At 42.8% G+C, this 15,150-nt stretch overlaps 1 protein-coding gene across 1 annotated transcript in view; it reads left to right on the plus strand.

Annotated features, from left to right (window-relative positions):
- The window catches only part of tbc1d2 (TBC1 domain family, member 2), a 19,302-nt gene extending 4,716 nt beyond the window's left edge, over positions 1–14,586 (plus strand). The window contains exons 6-19 of the mRNA XM_008301450.1: positions 4,165–4,285; positions 4,396–4,520; positions 5,025–5,284; positions 5,411–5,680; positions 6,861–6,989; positions 9,002–9,112; positions 9,464–9,630; positions 9,917–10,028; positions 10,635–10,835; positions 11,258–11,445; positions 11,892–12,012; positions 12,091–12,276; positions 12,861–12,982; positions 14,008–14,586. Coding sequence (XP_008299672.1) covers positions 4,165–4,285; positions 4,396–4,520; positions 5,025–5,284; positions 5,411–5,680; positions 6,861–6,989; positions 9,002–9,112; positions 9,464–9,630; positions 9,917–10,028; positions 10,635–10,835; positions 11,258–11,445; positions 11,892–12,012; positions 12,091–12,276; positions 12,861–12,982; positions 14,008–14,209 — 2,315 coding nt within the window. The 3' untranslated portion in view covers positions 14,210–14,586. The remainder of the gene's footprint in view (positions 1–4,164; positions 4,286–4,395; positions 4,521–5,024; positions 5,285–5,410; positions 5,681–6,860; positions 6,990–9,001; positions 9,113–9,463; positions 9,631–9,916; positions 10,029–10,634; positions 10,836–11,257; positions 11,446–11,891; positions 12,013–12,090; positions 12,277–12,860; positions 12,983–14,007) is intronic.
- The last annotated feature ends 564 nt before the right edge of the window (positions 14,587–15,150 follow it).

Here is a 15,150-nt window from a genome sequence, read left to right on the forward strand (position 1 = left end):
TTGGTTTAACAGGTCTGTTGAGGGTTTAACCAGTCTGATGATGGTTCAACTGGTTTGGCAGTCATTTACCTGGTCTGATGGTGGTTTGACATGTGTGACTGTTGGTTTAACTGGTCTGTTGAGGGTTTACCAGGTTAGTTGGTGAGTTAAGTTCATATTTTTAGTCTTCTGTGCTGGTTTCAGTCTGTAACTGTGTGAAGTCTTAGAGGTTTATCTTAGTGTGCCTCCTCCTCCCTGTTTCTGTTATTTTTCTGTTTTGTTGCTTATGTTAAGGACGTGGGTGTGTCCTGTGGTTTGCCTTCCATCCTCCCAGGAGAGTTGGGAAATCCTCCCTCCAGGCGATAGAGCGGCTCAGACTGACTCACTGTTCTCTGAAACATGGAGTCATGTGAATGAGTCACCATGATTGTGACAGCACAGAGGGGATCTCTGACTGACAACACACACTGATATGGGTTTACCGTTGTGCTTTAATCAGAAATATTTCATGTTTCACTTTCGCCAGAGAAGTAGCATCTCCTGATTGGATTAGAAGAATTCCAACAGGGCAACTGTCACAGTGGTTGTTTTCTCAGAAAGTCCTTTGCCAGAAACCGGTCTTGGTTTTATACTTGGGTCAGGGTGGTGTTTTTACAGGACTGAGCTGCTGCACTTTAATCATCCTGATTAGTACCCGAGTTATGTGAGCTCATGTAAATCCCAGCAGAGCTTTGCACAGGCCGACAAAATGACCCACAAACACCGACCAGAGCAGACTGTTAGAAACTGAACCGTGTTTTTTTTCTGTCCCTGGTGATCATTTCCTGAATCATCTGTCACTTTAAAGATAAATTTCCTTCCTACCAGGCAGCTGTTAATTTCAGTCCACGCCTATAAAGATCAGCTATGTTTCTGTCAGTGTTAAATGTGATAAGAGGATGAAAGTGTATTTGTTCTATAGATGGACTGATACACAGCGAGTCCTCGAGGAGGAAATAGTGGCTACTTAAAGCTAATCACGGCTTTTCCTTGACTCCAACTGTAAATGAACATGGTGGCTGTGGAGGAATGTGTCCTGCTGAGTTTACAGCACTGAAGATAGAAACAAAGGAGACACAATCTACAGATGGACTACTTCACTTTGAGCTTCTTGGCCAAAAGCTGAATGCTTTGTTTATTTGAATAATATTGAATACTCCCATTCAGTCTACATGCTTTGCTCAATACTTCTTCTTCTCCAAACCATCTAATTGAATTAAGAACGTTCGGTGTCCAAATGTATGTGGGCAGTAAAGCGTTACATGTATAAGGATTATAGTCATGAGTGTCCACATACTTTTGGACACATACTGTATCTGCAGACATTTTAACCCATACAGAAGTATGCTGATATATACACCCTTTGGATAATCAGATACTATAACATGCACAGGAATGTGCTCAATTCTTAGAAACAAATACATTATCTGGTCAAAAGTATGTAGACAGAGGACTTTTGCAGCATCTGTGACTGATATGGTATTTGTCCCAAAGGCTGTCCAAATACTTCTGGCCATATATTGTATATTCATAAATTTTATTGTGAAATCTTCTGGAATTACACAAGACAGCGCGTGTCTGTAAATCTGTGTAAAATGACTGAACCAAAACTTCTGCTTGTGTTATTTGTCACTAACTGTATGTAATTTAACAAATGTGTTGACAGGCTAAGAATTTAAGGATTTTTATCTTGTAAATGAAACGGGCATATTTATCAAATTCTGATGAAATTGCAAATGCATCAGAACAATATATTTATTTCAAATGAAAAAAATGGAGATTGTTTAATTAATCACACATTTTTAAAATTGTATTTTACATTCATCGTCTCTTTTTGTCGTCTTACTGATATTTTTTCACATTTCAAAAATACAGAAAGAAATCTGTAGATAAAAAAAGGAGAAAATAAGTAAAATTTCTTTTCTTTTCTTTTCTTTTTTTTTGTTCATTTTCTAGCTAAATAAATGTTAGCACTGTTCACAGAGGACACCGGAGCTGTTTGGGGGGAAGCAGAATGTTTAACCGTCCCTTTATTGTGTTTAATGAGGCAACACCGAACAGGATGTGATGCGTTTGAGGGTTTGAGGCGCTCTTTGATGTTGCTCCGTGGAGCTCACGATCATTGCCTGTTGTTGGACTGACTTCATGGAACAGTAACCGCACCTCCACCCACGTCCACACTACTTAAATGTGTGCAGGCGGCTGAACGTAGAAACACCAACTGACTAAAGATAAACCAGCCAACAGACATCGCTGGAAAGAATAAAACTTAGACACTGAGTTCAGAACCTATTTCACTTTTCAGGTTGTTTTTTATGTTGTGAAAAAAATGAATTATTCAGGACAGATTTCATGTCTTGAAATTTATATAATTTATATCGTGAAAATAACGAGCGTTAAACTGTGTGCATGTGACTGTGTGGGACGATAGTCGGCTGTTTGTCAGCCTGACTCTTGTTCTGCGGTCGAAGCAGCTCACCTGGTTCTCAGGTATTCTGCTCGTGTCCTGACTTGCGCAGCAGCTTCAGTCCTCAACAGCCTCTTACATTTACGACAGAAGTTCATGCAAGTACTGACGGTGCAACGAGCTGCTGGTGCCCCCTGCAGGCTGCAGAGTTCAGGCCTGTTGAACCTGCTGGCTGGTTTTGAGGTTTAGAGGGGTTACAATGCCTCTAGTCGCTGTTGCTCAGGTCATAGCCCTCTGATATCCAGCAGGATTATCTGTCACATTAAGACCCATCTTGGAAGGCGAACAGGTGATTGTTACTAACTGGGATTACGGGATTACGGCTGAGGGTTTTGTAGGAGAACATGAAGTCGGGCTGTGGAGGATTCAGCCATTATGGCCTATTGTTAGGGTCGGTTTTAATAAACAATAAGTGCCAATTACATTCATAATGAACAATGCCAATTAGTAGTATTTTAATGATACATGGAGTATATAAGTTGCCTTGCACCTTGCATGGAAGCTCTGTCACCACTGGTGTATGAATGTGTGAGTGAATGAGAAACACATTGTTTGGATAAAAGCGCTACAGAAGTGCAGACCATTTCCCATACACACAGCAGCTATACTAACCAGAGCGAGCTGAGATCTAGAACATAGGAGAAAGCAGTAAGTCTGTAATTATTTTTGGAGCTTTGGTTTTCAGTTTGACTTGTTGTCAGGTCGCTGTCAGACTTTGTTGGAGCAAAGCACTCCCCGGTTTCACTCTCTGGGTTTCAATAGGTGGACTGTTCCCTCGATTGTTTCCTGGCTGAAAATATAAAAGGGGCAGGTTCAGCCATAATACTTCCTGGGATCAATAAAGAATTATTTTGTCTTATTTGAACACACATGCTATGCTGTAGCGTCAGTGAAAATGTCAGCCTTGAATTGGGTAAAGACCTACAAGTCTACTTGTGTGAGTCCACCGAGCAAGGACACCGACTGCTTAGTCTTTTCCTATCAGCTACACTGCGTCACCCACCATGTGCTACAACATCATCAATGTCATCCAAAGCTTTTGAAAAAAACGCATCTGCTACAGAAAGTACATCCCTGTAAACCTCCACTCCCTCACAAAAGCCTCCATCACTAGTTCCTCCTTCAACCTTGGCATATGGAACTGCCAGTCAGTATTATTCAGTAGTAGAGCAGCTCTGCTAACCAGTACACACAGTACTAGGGTAACGACTGTACTAATAATACAACTTTCTAATACGCAGATTATAGATACAGTTGAAACCAGAAGTTTACATTCACTGTATAAAAAGACATAAAACTTTTTTTTTCTCACCATCTGACATTAAATCAAACTTTCCTGTTTTAGGTCAGTTAGGATTACCAACATTATTTCAATTTGCTAAATGCCAGAATAATGAGAGATGTTTATATTACTTTCTTCAAGGTTTACACACATTTCCTTAGTATTTGTTGTACTTTGTATGTAGTATTTATGTATAAATATGATTGAAAAACAGAATGCAGATATAGAATGCATCAGCACAGCAGTAGTGTATTCCATAGTGGTATTACAGCAGTATTTATTGTAGTACATCAGTGTTAAATGATTGTGAACAGTAATGAATGTGACATGCCTGAAAGTGTTGCTGAGAAGCTTTCTGGATCTTTCTGTGGACTGAGTTCTGTTTGGTGTCCGTTAGATGACTTCCTGCCGGTGCTGAAGAGTCCGTTGGGTCTGGTGGGGGAGGAGGCGGCCAACCTGACGACACAACGGACGCCGCTCGCGAACATGTCCATCAAACATCCGCTCATCGAGATACAGTGAGTGTTTACGGATCCGAGCTTCAAACAGCCTGAAATACTAAAACCAAGAGTCTGATCTGCGTCAAACGTGTTCTGCTGTCAGTTTCACATTTGTTGTTCTTGAGCAGAAACTCCGTCCACAGTCTGAGAAAGAGAACGTCTCAGGAGTGGAGCCAGAGTGTGTTTCATGTTGAAGCGCCGCCGTGGATTCCCCCAAATGCTGCAGAAACCAGCAACGCGGCCAGTACACAAGGTACCACACAGTACCACACAGTACCATACAGTATTACAAAGTGTTACATAGTACAGCACAGTGTTACAGTGTTACACAGGATCACACAGGATCACACAGGATCACACAGTACTACAGAGTACAGCAGAATACTTCACCGTACTGCACACTTCTGCTAGTGTACTAGACAGTACTACACAGTACTACACAGGACTACAGAATTCTACAGCAGCTGTACTAACCAGTTTACACAGTGCTACACTAAGGAGGTGGCTGTGCTGCCCTTTAGACCTGATAACGATCCCGAATATCCCATATGAGGATCAATAAAGAATTATCTTATTTGATTTTGATGTTTTTCTGACCTACTGGGACTTACACATGTCGCAATCAGTCCTGGACTCTCAGTGTCTGAACTCAGGACTTGTTGATCCTGATTCAGTCCTGTTCTCTCCATGTTGTACTGCTCAGCCGTGTGTTTTCTGACATGGTTTCATAGTTTAACCCCTTCATGTCACATGTCAGCACCTTCGGCTGCCGGTCCTCCCACCGAGCCACTGGCCCCGCCCCCTGCCCTCCCATTGGCCGATCCAGCGGCTCAGGTGTGTCCGGCGGAGGGTAGGGAGTCCCCGTCACTGTTGGACAGTCGCAGCAGGAGGACAAAAGCTCGCAGCACGTCCACCATGGCGGTCCTCCGCAGAGACACAAGATCCTCCTCCTCCGAGCGGTCGACCCGTCTGCAGCAGGACAAACAGATGCTGATGGAGGAGGTCAAAGCTCAGAAGGTGATTGATCACTGATCAGTCTGTCTCTCTCTCACTCACACACACACACACACACACAAAGTAATAATAATAATAATAATAATAATAATAAATTAGAGTAGTCATAGTGTCCTGTGTTCTGCCTAGGAGCTGGTCTGGATCCTCCACAAAGCTCTGGAGGCGGCTCAGCTGGAGAAGCGAACCTGTGCGGAGTTCTTGGCAGAGGAGGGTGAGCAGAAGCGCCTGGAGCTGCTGCGCCACCGCGAGCGCCAGGCGGCTGACCTGCGGGGCCGTCTGGAGGAGGCCAAGATGGAGGCAGAGGCGGCGAGGAGCAGCCTGGCTCAGAGAGATGTACAGCTGGCTGAGCTGCAGGACAACGTCCGGATGCTGAGGGAGAAGAACAACGCCAAGCAGGAGGTGAGGACGAGCTGGAGGACCACTGTTTACTGCCATCGCGAAGCTTTTACTGCTTCACACAGCTTCGTGTTTGTTCTTAGATCGCTGTCTTACTGTCTGACCTGATCACCAATGTGCCAGCCGGTCTGTTTTTTTTATATGTGTGACCTTCGTAAACATAGCAGCAAAATGTGATGGTGGATCCTGAGGACGCCCACAAGTCACTTCAGTTTGACTGTCTAAAATTTGTTAATATTTGTCCAAATTTGGCTTAAACTTGTCCAGAAATTGTCCAGAATAAAAATATAATGTGTCCATATAGCTTATATTGTTTCCAAAATGACCCAAGATATGTTCAAAACTGCACATATTTGTCCTACATGACTGAAAATGTGCCTTGTCAAAGTACAAAGTCCGAAACCACACAAAATTGATCCCAAATGACTCATAATTTGTCCATAATGATTTGAACCTGTCCAAAATGTGTCATGACCTGATTAAACTGAGACTAAATCTGTCTAAAATAACCCCAAAACGGTCCCAAACCACACTCATTTGTCCAAAATGCCCTGAAAATGTGTCCCACACGACTCAAAACGTGTAAATAACAACTCATCCTTAATCCAAAATGACCTGAAAAAGATTTCTATCCATCCATCATCTATACACCGTTGTATCTCAGTAGGGTATCAGGAGGCTGAAATCTATCCCAGCTGACTTAGGCAACGGCAGGGTTCACCTGGACCGGTAACCAGTCCATCGCAGGGCCGCATAGAGAGAAAACCAAGCACACTGACATTCACACCTACGGACAATTTAGAATCACCAATTAAGCCGGAGAACCTGGAGAGAACCCACACAGGGAGAACATGCAAACTCCACACAGAAAGATTTGAACCTGGACTTTCCAGCGGTGAGGCGACAGTGCTAACCACTGCAGCACTGCGCCGCCCAATTTATTTGTAATCATTCAAAACTTGTCCAGAATGAGTTGGGACGTGTTCAAGCTGACTTTGGGTCACTGTGTCTCCTCGTTGCTGCCCTCGAGCCTCAGACCAGGAGATTCAGGATTCAGATGTGACTGGACGGTTCAGTTTCGTTGATGCCGTCCAGAAAAGTGTGTGTGAAGCAGCAAAGATGCAGTTTGTTGGACTGACGCTGCAGGTTGGTGGCAGCTGGACTCACTGTACGACTGTTTCAGGTGATCATAAAGCTGTCTGATCAGTTGACCGCCTGTCTGTCCAACCCGCGGCGCTCCGACTCACCGTCCAGCGGCACTCTGGACTCTCAGCCTTCCAAACAGCTTCAGCAGGAGATGAACAACCTCAAGGTGAAGTGTCTTTATCAAGTATAGTGGTAGTTTATTGGGGACGGTGCTTGTTAATGAAGAGCTGTTGTTTTTTCTGACACCTGGAGTCGCTGAGACAGAAGGATACGGGATGAAAATCAGTCACTTCCTTAACTATCTGAACCCCAGAAAAACAGAACGTTAACTTGAAGAAATCACCTAAATTACACAATATGTCAGAGCTACAAACTGGAGCCACGAAGAAGGATCAGATTTTCAACTTTCCAACATTTAATGTATTGTTTGATGTGGAATTCCATCAGAAGAATGAATCCAATTTGAGATTAAAATCATATGTCATCAAAATCGCAATTTATTACGAACCAACTGATAATAAACCACAGATTCTAACCAGGTTCTGTGAAGACTTAAAAACGTCTTCTCTCATCAGCGCAACTGATTCTCCACGACTGACTCAGCTGTGACCGACAGTAAATATTTAATAGGTTGAACTGCGAGACGAACCGACACAAAACACGTAAAATGAGACAATGAATGACATAAATGAGACACAATAACACAAAACGACTGAACCACAACGCAAAATGACAAAGAAATATGCAAAATATTTTTTCATGTGACACCTTGAAAGAAGTGATTTTGATGAAATATCAAAAGTTTAGGCTCAGTTTCAGTTTATTTTATTGATGGGACCCCACATCACAGATGATTCATTTATTATTATTATTATTATTATTATTATTATTATTATTATTATTAATAATAATAATAATAATAATAATAATAAACTTTAGTTATATAGCACTTTTCAAAACAGGGCTACAAAGTGCTTTACAGATTCAAAGAGAAGTGTAAGGAAAACAAAAAATAAGGACATTGAAAGAAGTAACAAGCAAAAAAAAAAAAAGAACTGGTGAAGGCGAAAGCATGAAATAGAATAAAACAATATGAATATATATTAGAAGAATAAAACCCAGTAAAAGAAGACAGTTGAAAGACAATAAAGGAAGGAATGAAACAGTCAGAAGATAAAATGCCCTTTATACTGCCACCAAACAGAGTAAAAGTACATTCATAAAACAACTCCTCAGGGAGACGGTTCCAGAGGGTGGAGGCTCTTACAGAAAAGGTCCGGTCACCTTTGGTGCTCAGCCTTGACTCTGGGACGGTGAGCAGAGCCTTGGCTGAGGACTGCAGGCTACGACCGGCCACATATGGGGTGAGGAGATCAGAAATGTATTGAGGTGCAAGTCCAGAGTGTGCTTTATAAGTTAACAATAAAATCTTTAAATCTATTCTAAAATTAATTGGAAGCCAATGAAGGGAAGCTAAAATAGGAGTAATGTGATCTCTCTTTTTGGATCTAGTGAGGAGTCGGGCTGCTGCGTTTTGGACCAGCTGTAGTTTGTGTAGACTCTGCTGGTTAAGAACAGTGTACAGAGAGTTACAGCAGTCTAAACGAGATGAATAACAATTTCTAAATTATGTCTGGATAAAACTGACCTCACCTTAGAGAGTCTCCTAAGCTGCATAAAACAAGACTGCACCACTGAGCTGACATGCTGGTTCAGGTTCAGGTTTTCATCAAAGATGACCCCAAGATTTTTACATTTTGCAGCTTTATTACAGGATAATGAACCTAAGTGTGTTGCTGCTGTGGCTGATCCAGGACCAATAATAATTACTTTGGTTTTGTCTAAGTTTAGCTGGAGGAAATTTTGAGCCATCCAGCATTTCAGGTCCTGGATGCAGAGATTCAGAGATTGTAACTGATTAAAATCATTGGGGTTAAAAGACAGGTACAGTTGTGTATCATCCGCATATGAGTGAGTGAGTGTTTGAGGACTGTGGGTAAGTTAATACTCCTGTCATTCTTTCTCTCCTCCATCAGATGCAGCTCTTTTTCTGTGTTGTTTGTATTTGATCCTTTGAACATGAACTTGTCACAGTAACTCGGTGAGCTTCAGTTCAGGTTGATTCTTTGAAAACAGTCTGAATCTTGGATGAAGCCTAAAATCTCTGAATGTGTTCAGGACGACATCGAGGCCTACAAGACTCAGAACAAATTCCTGAACTCGGAGATCTACCAGCTGACAAAACTGTGGAGGAAAAGCTCCGAGCAGGAGAAGAGCCTGCTGGTGAAGGTGGGTCCTTTAACCTGCTAACTCTGCGTCCTGCCCTCTGATTGGCTACATGTCTGTCTGCTTTCCTCTGATGAGTTACATGTCTGTTTCCTGCCCTCTGATTGGCTAAACCTGTGTTCACAGCCCTCTGATTGGTTACATGTCTGTTTCCGGCCCTCTGATTGGCTGAATTTCTGTATCTTTCCCTTTGATTGGCTAAATCTTTGTCTCCTGCCTTCTAATTGGATAAATCTCTGTGTCCTGCCGTTTGATTTGCTACATCTATATCTCCTGCTCTCTGATTGGCTAAATCTCTCTCTCCTGCCCTTTGACTTGCTACATCTCTGTCTTCTGCCATCTGATTGGCTTTAGTGTGCGTACTTGGAGGCTACCAACTGTCAGGTCCAGAGCCAATACCTGGGCGTCCTGCGGAAGCTGCAGGAGACCAAATCTCTGGATCCTGTGCAGCGAGAGGCCGTGCAGAAGATGATCGAGGACGCTCTGAGAGGAGAGCTAAAGAGCGAGCTCAGTGCAGACAGGTACACCTGAACAGCAGCGTGGACACAACATGTGTGTCGTTCTGTTGTAAAAGAAGAGATTAGAAATACTTTAGTATTTTAGTTTGATTGTGTTGTGCAAAATGCAACAAAATTAACTAATGCAACAAATGATTGGTAAATTGGGAAACACACGGACTTTAAAAAACAACATGAAAACACTAAATTCAATGAGTCAATAAACACCAGATGTTCAAGTGAAATCAGTGCACCAGAAAGCCGTGACATGGCAGCAGTGGGGAACGTAAAACCTCCTCTGTGTCCTCAGGGATCACGATGAGTACGGCTTCAAGATCATCCCAGACTATGAGGTGGAGGACATGCAGCTGCTGGCGAAGATCCAGGCGCTGGAGATCCGCTCCCACAATCTGCTGCACCAGGTGAAAACCCTCAGTTCTGTGGACTCGGGCGACTCGGTCGCGCTGTTCGGTTAGACTTATTAAAGCTGCCTCTTCCAACTGCAGCTGCTAATCCAGACAAGACAGCGCTTCATTAAAAAGATGATGCTAAAACTAAATGTTTACCTGAGTTTTACCTCTCAGGCTGCAGACAGGTGAATCCAGACAGTCTGATGAGTGCCTGCAGACACCACTGAGGGCCACAGGCTCCGCTGCACATTTATTTATCATGCCCGGTCCAGCAGGCAGAACGATGATCTGGTTCTAACTGTTTTATTTCTTTATTTTTTCGTTGAGTGAAATTTATCATTGTTTTGTTTTGGAGGGTGTCAGGGTTGTTCCAGATGGGTGTAAGCTTAAATGGACTAAATGAAGACTTGGTTATTTTCTTTAATTAACTGATCCATTCTTTCAGATCTGATGGTTTTGTTTCCACAGGAGTCGATGTGATCCACAGCATCACGTCACATTATTATTGATGTTTGCAGATCTATCCCATTGGACCAGCTGATAAATCAATAATGTCGATCAGCTTCAGAGGAGGCAGAATCAGAGCCAACGCTGTGTTAACACTGTGTTTCACTGCAGAACGCCGCGGAGCGCCCCCTGCTGAGCCGCTGGGCTCAGTACCTGGCCGGGAGGTCAGAACACGACCTCTGTCCGTCACCGGAGCTCAAAGCTCTGCTGCGAGGAGGCGTCCCTCGGGAGTACCGGCAGAGAGTGTGGCGCTGGGTGGTCCGAGCCAGAACCAGGTCCATCAGAGAGCACCACCCACAGCGCTACCAGCAGGTACAAGACCACCTGTCTACACCTGTTCACATCTGTCCACTCATGTCCATACCTGTTCAAACCTGGTCACACCTGTCCATACCTGTCCATACCTGTCCACACCTGTTCACACCTGTCCACACCTATTCACACCTATTCACACCTGTCCACACCTGTCCATACCTGTCCATACCTGTCCATACCTGTTCAAACCTGGTCACACCTGTCCACAAGTGTCCATACCTGTCCACACCTGTTCACACCTGTCCATACCTGTCCACACCTGTTCACACCTGTCCATACCTGTCCATACCTGTTCAAACCTGGTCACCCCTGTCCACAAGTGTTCACACCTGTCCACACCTGTTCACACCTGTTCACACCTGTTCAGACCTGGCTCCTAAAACACGCCCTTGTTAGTAATCCCACTGCTGTGTTTCCAGCTGTGTGAGAAGAGCAGGACGTCCCCTCACTCGGCTTCCAGACAGATCCAGCTGGACCTCCACCGGACCCTGACAACCAACCAGCACTTCTCCTCACCGTCCAGCCCCGTCCTCCAACAGCTCCGCCGCGTCCTATTGGCCTTCTCCTGGCAGAACCCCGTCATCGGCTACTGCCAGGGACTGAACAGGTACAGGACACATACACAATACACGGCAACCCCTGAATGCACCATGACAACAATGTTTGTGTTGACCCCGGCGCATTATAGGTTCTTAACCTTGAAATTTAAATTAGTCAGGTAGAATACTGTACGGTCTAAACATGAATACTTAAATTAGTCCAGAAAATTTGCAGCATTAATAATATTATATGGCCTTTAGCCTTTGTGCACTCTATGATACTGTACAGTTTTGTTGTTAATATTTAAATTAGTCAAATAAAATTGTATAATGTTTGACACTGTGTTGTATTTACAATATTTAGTCAGGTTAATTGGTATAATTAATAATATTGTAGGCTCTTAGTGTTGATATTTATGATCAGTTATATTTGTATTGCTGCAGCATCGTTGTTTGATGCATGTGTTTGTTGCATGATGTGGTCATGTGATGTGCGATGGCGTGTGTCTCCCAGGCTGGCGGCCATTGCTCTGCTGGTCCTCCAGAGTGAGGAGGACGCCTTCTGGTGTCTGGTGGCCGTTGTGGAAGCCATCATGCCTCAGGACTACTACACCAAGAACCTGGTGGCCTCTCAGGTTAGGAGACCCTCCGATCAGCATTACTGACGGTTAGTGCAGTTGATCGTGTGATTGGCTAATCGTCTCTGCGCTCAGGCGGACCAGCGGGTGCTGAAGGACTTCATGGTGGAGAAGCTTCCCCGGCTGGCGGCTCACTTCGAGGATCACAACATCGACGTGTCGCTCATCACCTTCAACTGGTTCCTGGTGGTGTTTGTGGAGAGTCTGCCGAGCGACATCCTGCTGCCGCTGTGGGACGCTTTTCTGTACGAGGGCACAAAGGTACCAAACACCTGAACACACCAAAACCTTTAAACAGACTACACTTGAACACACCACAACAGAAATACAGACATCACCTGAAGGTACCATTACAGCAATACAGACCCGACGTAAATACACCTTGACAGTAACACAAATATCACACAAATGCACCACAACGACAATACAGACACCAAAATGCAACACAATCCAATATAGACAAAACCTGAACACACCACAACTGAAATACAGACAAGCTGAGTACACCATGATGGAAATACTGGCAACACCTGAATGCACCACGACAGAAAAACAAACAACACCTTAACGCACCATTACAGCAATACAGACATCACACGAATGCACCGACACGGCAAAGCTGACTCACATTTACATGCAGTCTTTTCTATCCTAAAGTCATTATCAGAATTAGTGAAGTGATTTTTTTTCAGCTTGTTGTTGATTTGTGTTTCTTGAGGACAGTCGGTATGTTAGAAACAGAAAGACTTGGCAGCTCGCTGCAGCAGGAGCTGTTCCATCCTCAGTCGTGTTGTATTGTGATGTGTATTGGACTTTGTGTCTCAGCGGTGATCTCTGTGCTGCAGGTGATCTTCAGATACGCTCTGGCTCTGTTCAAATACAAAGAGAACGACATCCTCAAGATCCATGACAGCGTTGAGATCTACCAGTACCTGCGTTTCTTCACAAAGACCATCTCCGACAGCAGGTATGCATTCACCTGCTCAGACTGAGAAGCATTTCTTTAAAGCTTTCAGTGAAAGTGGAGAATGATATAAACATACAACTTTTTTTTTTTTTTCTGAGAACATTTTTGTCTTCAAGGTCTTGAATGAGATTTTTTTTTCTTAAATCTTACAATGCACAAACAATGAAAATGCATCAGAGTCAGTGTTGTTGCTAATTATTCACATATCCCAGACTGTGATAATTCAGAAAATAGATTTATATATTTTTTTATAAGTATTTCTAAAAAGAGATAATGATGGATTGTAATGTTAAAAAAAACAACAAAAACTCCAGCGACACTGTAAACAAACTGGCATTTCAAGGGTTAAAATCTTCAAAATGAATAAATATTTGGAAGTTATAATCAGATCGGGACGGATTTGGTTAAAAATCTGCTCAGTGAAAATGGAAAATATTATAAATACACAACATTTTTATGGCAGATTTTTTGATGAGGATGTTTTTGTTCTTAACACCGAAGCGTAAGTAGTTTTATTTATTTATTTTTTAATCTGACAAATTAATACTACATCAGAATCAAATTAGTTTTTAATCTTGCTCCAGACTATGATAATAAAAAATCCTCTCAGCATTGAGCAAGGAAGTTAATTCATTTTTTGTGTTGTCTTCATTTAAATGAAATCTGTGGCATTTACAGGATGTGAGGTGTTTAAAAAAAAAAAAAAAAAAAAAGTTAAAAATGACAACCAAGAAATCTTAATGCATCACAGTCAGTGTTTTTCAGCATCACAGACTGAGCAGTTAGACCCAGTGATGGTGTGAATGTTCACATTTCAGATGACTAGAAGTGATGTGTGTGATTTGCGTGTCCTATGGAGTTAATATATAATATTTCTATTGCGTCTTTTGACTTTTTTGTGAGTTTTTTGAAGCCAGATCAGGCTGTGTCTTCCTTCGCTGCACCACTGCAGAGGTTTCTCACATCTCGATGACATTCCTCCGGTGGTGTGCTGAGTGAGTTTCTTGTCGCTGTGTTTCCTGCAGGAGGCTGACGAGCATCGCCTTCAGCGACATGAACCCGTTCCCCCGCCGCCTGCTCAGAAACCGCCGCGCGCTTCACCTGGAGCGCCTGCAGGGGGAGCTACGCGAACTGGAGGAGCAGCAGCGGGAGTTCGTTACGGAGAGCGCCGAACGCAAAGACAAGGAGCTGGACATCGCAGCGAGCGAAGACGACGACGAACTCTGACCCCATAGGACGGTTTGACTGAAGCCTCCAGCACGTAGCTCAGCTCAGATGATCCAGTTTAGATTAACGAGTTTATATAAATACGTTGGTTTGTATGAGCAGGTGAGTTCATTTAAATGAAACTACATGTAAACTCATCCAACTCATATAAACTAGTTTATATTACTGTAAAGGTTAATATGAATGAGTGAGGATATATGAACGAGTTTATATGAATAACTAGGTTTATATGAACAAGTGAGTTTATTTAAACAAGTTTACATGAACATGTTTTAATGAATGAGTTTATAGGAACCAGTGAGTTTATATGAATATGTTTATAGATACAAGTTTATATGAACATTTGAAATCATTCATATAAACTTAAAACAAGCTTATATTAACGAGTGAGTTAATATGAATGAGTGAGTTTATGAATATGTGAGCATATGAACACAATATGAATGAATGAGTTTATATGAACAGTTGAGTTTTATATGATCGAGTGAGTTTATATGAACAGTGATATTTATATGAACATGCGAGAGTTACATGAGTGAGTGAGTTGATATGAATGAGTGAGGTTTATATGACTGTCCGAGGTGAAATGTACGTCTGAGTTTATATGAACGAGTGATGTCTGACTAAATTACATGACTTACCAGGTGAGCATGTCGGATTATGTTTCCCAGAGGCAGAGCTTCGAGCATTATGGTGTTATTTGTAGTTTTCTTTCAGACAGTTGGAGTTGAAGTTTGGCAAAGTTTACACAAAATCGTAACATGTTCACAGGCACAGTTGCGGCACACTTGCATTGCTCTTCTGGCTCACTGGATAACTTCTGGCATGTTTGCTGGAAACCTGCACGGTGCTGGAGCGGATATAGATAACAGATGGATGGATAGGTTTTGGATTCTGTGATTCTTAAGCCTGACTCAGAACACTGCAGTCTTGGACAGATT

This window comes from Stegastes partitus, unplaced genomic scaffold, assembly GCF_000690725.1.
Source record: "Stegastes partitus isolate 25-593 unplaced genomic scaffold, Stegastes_partitus-1.0.2 Scaffold1673, whole genome shotgun sequence".
Taxonomy (NCBI): Eukaryota; Metazoa; Chordata; class Actinopteri; family Pomacentridae; genus Stegastes; species Stegastes partitus.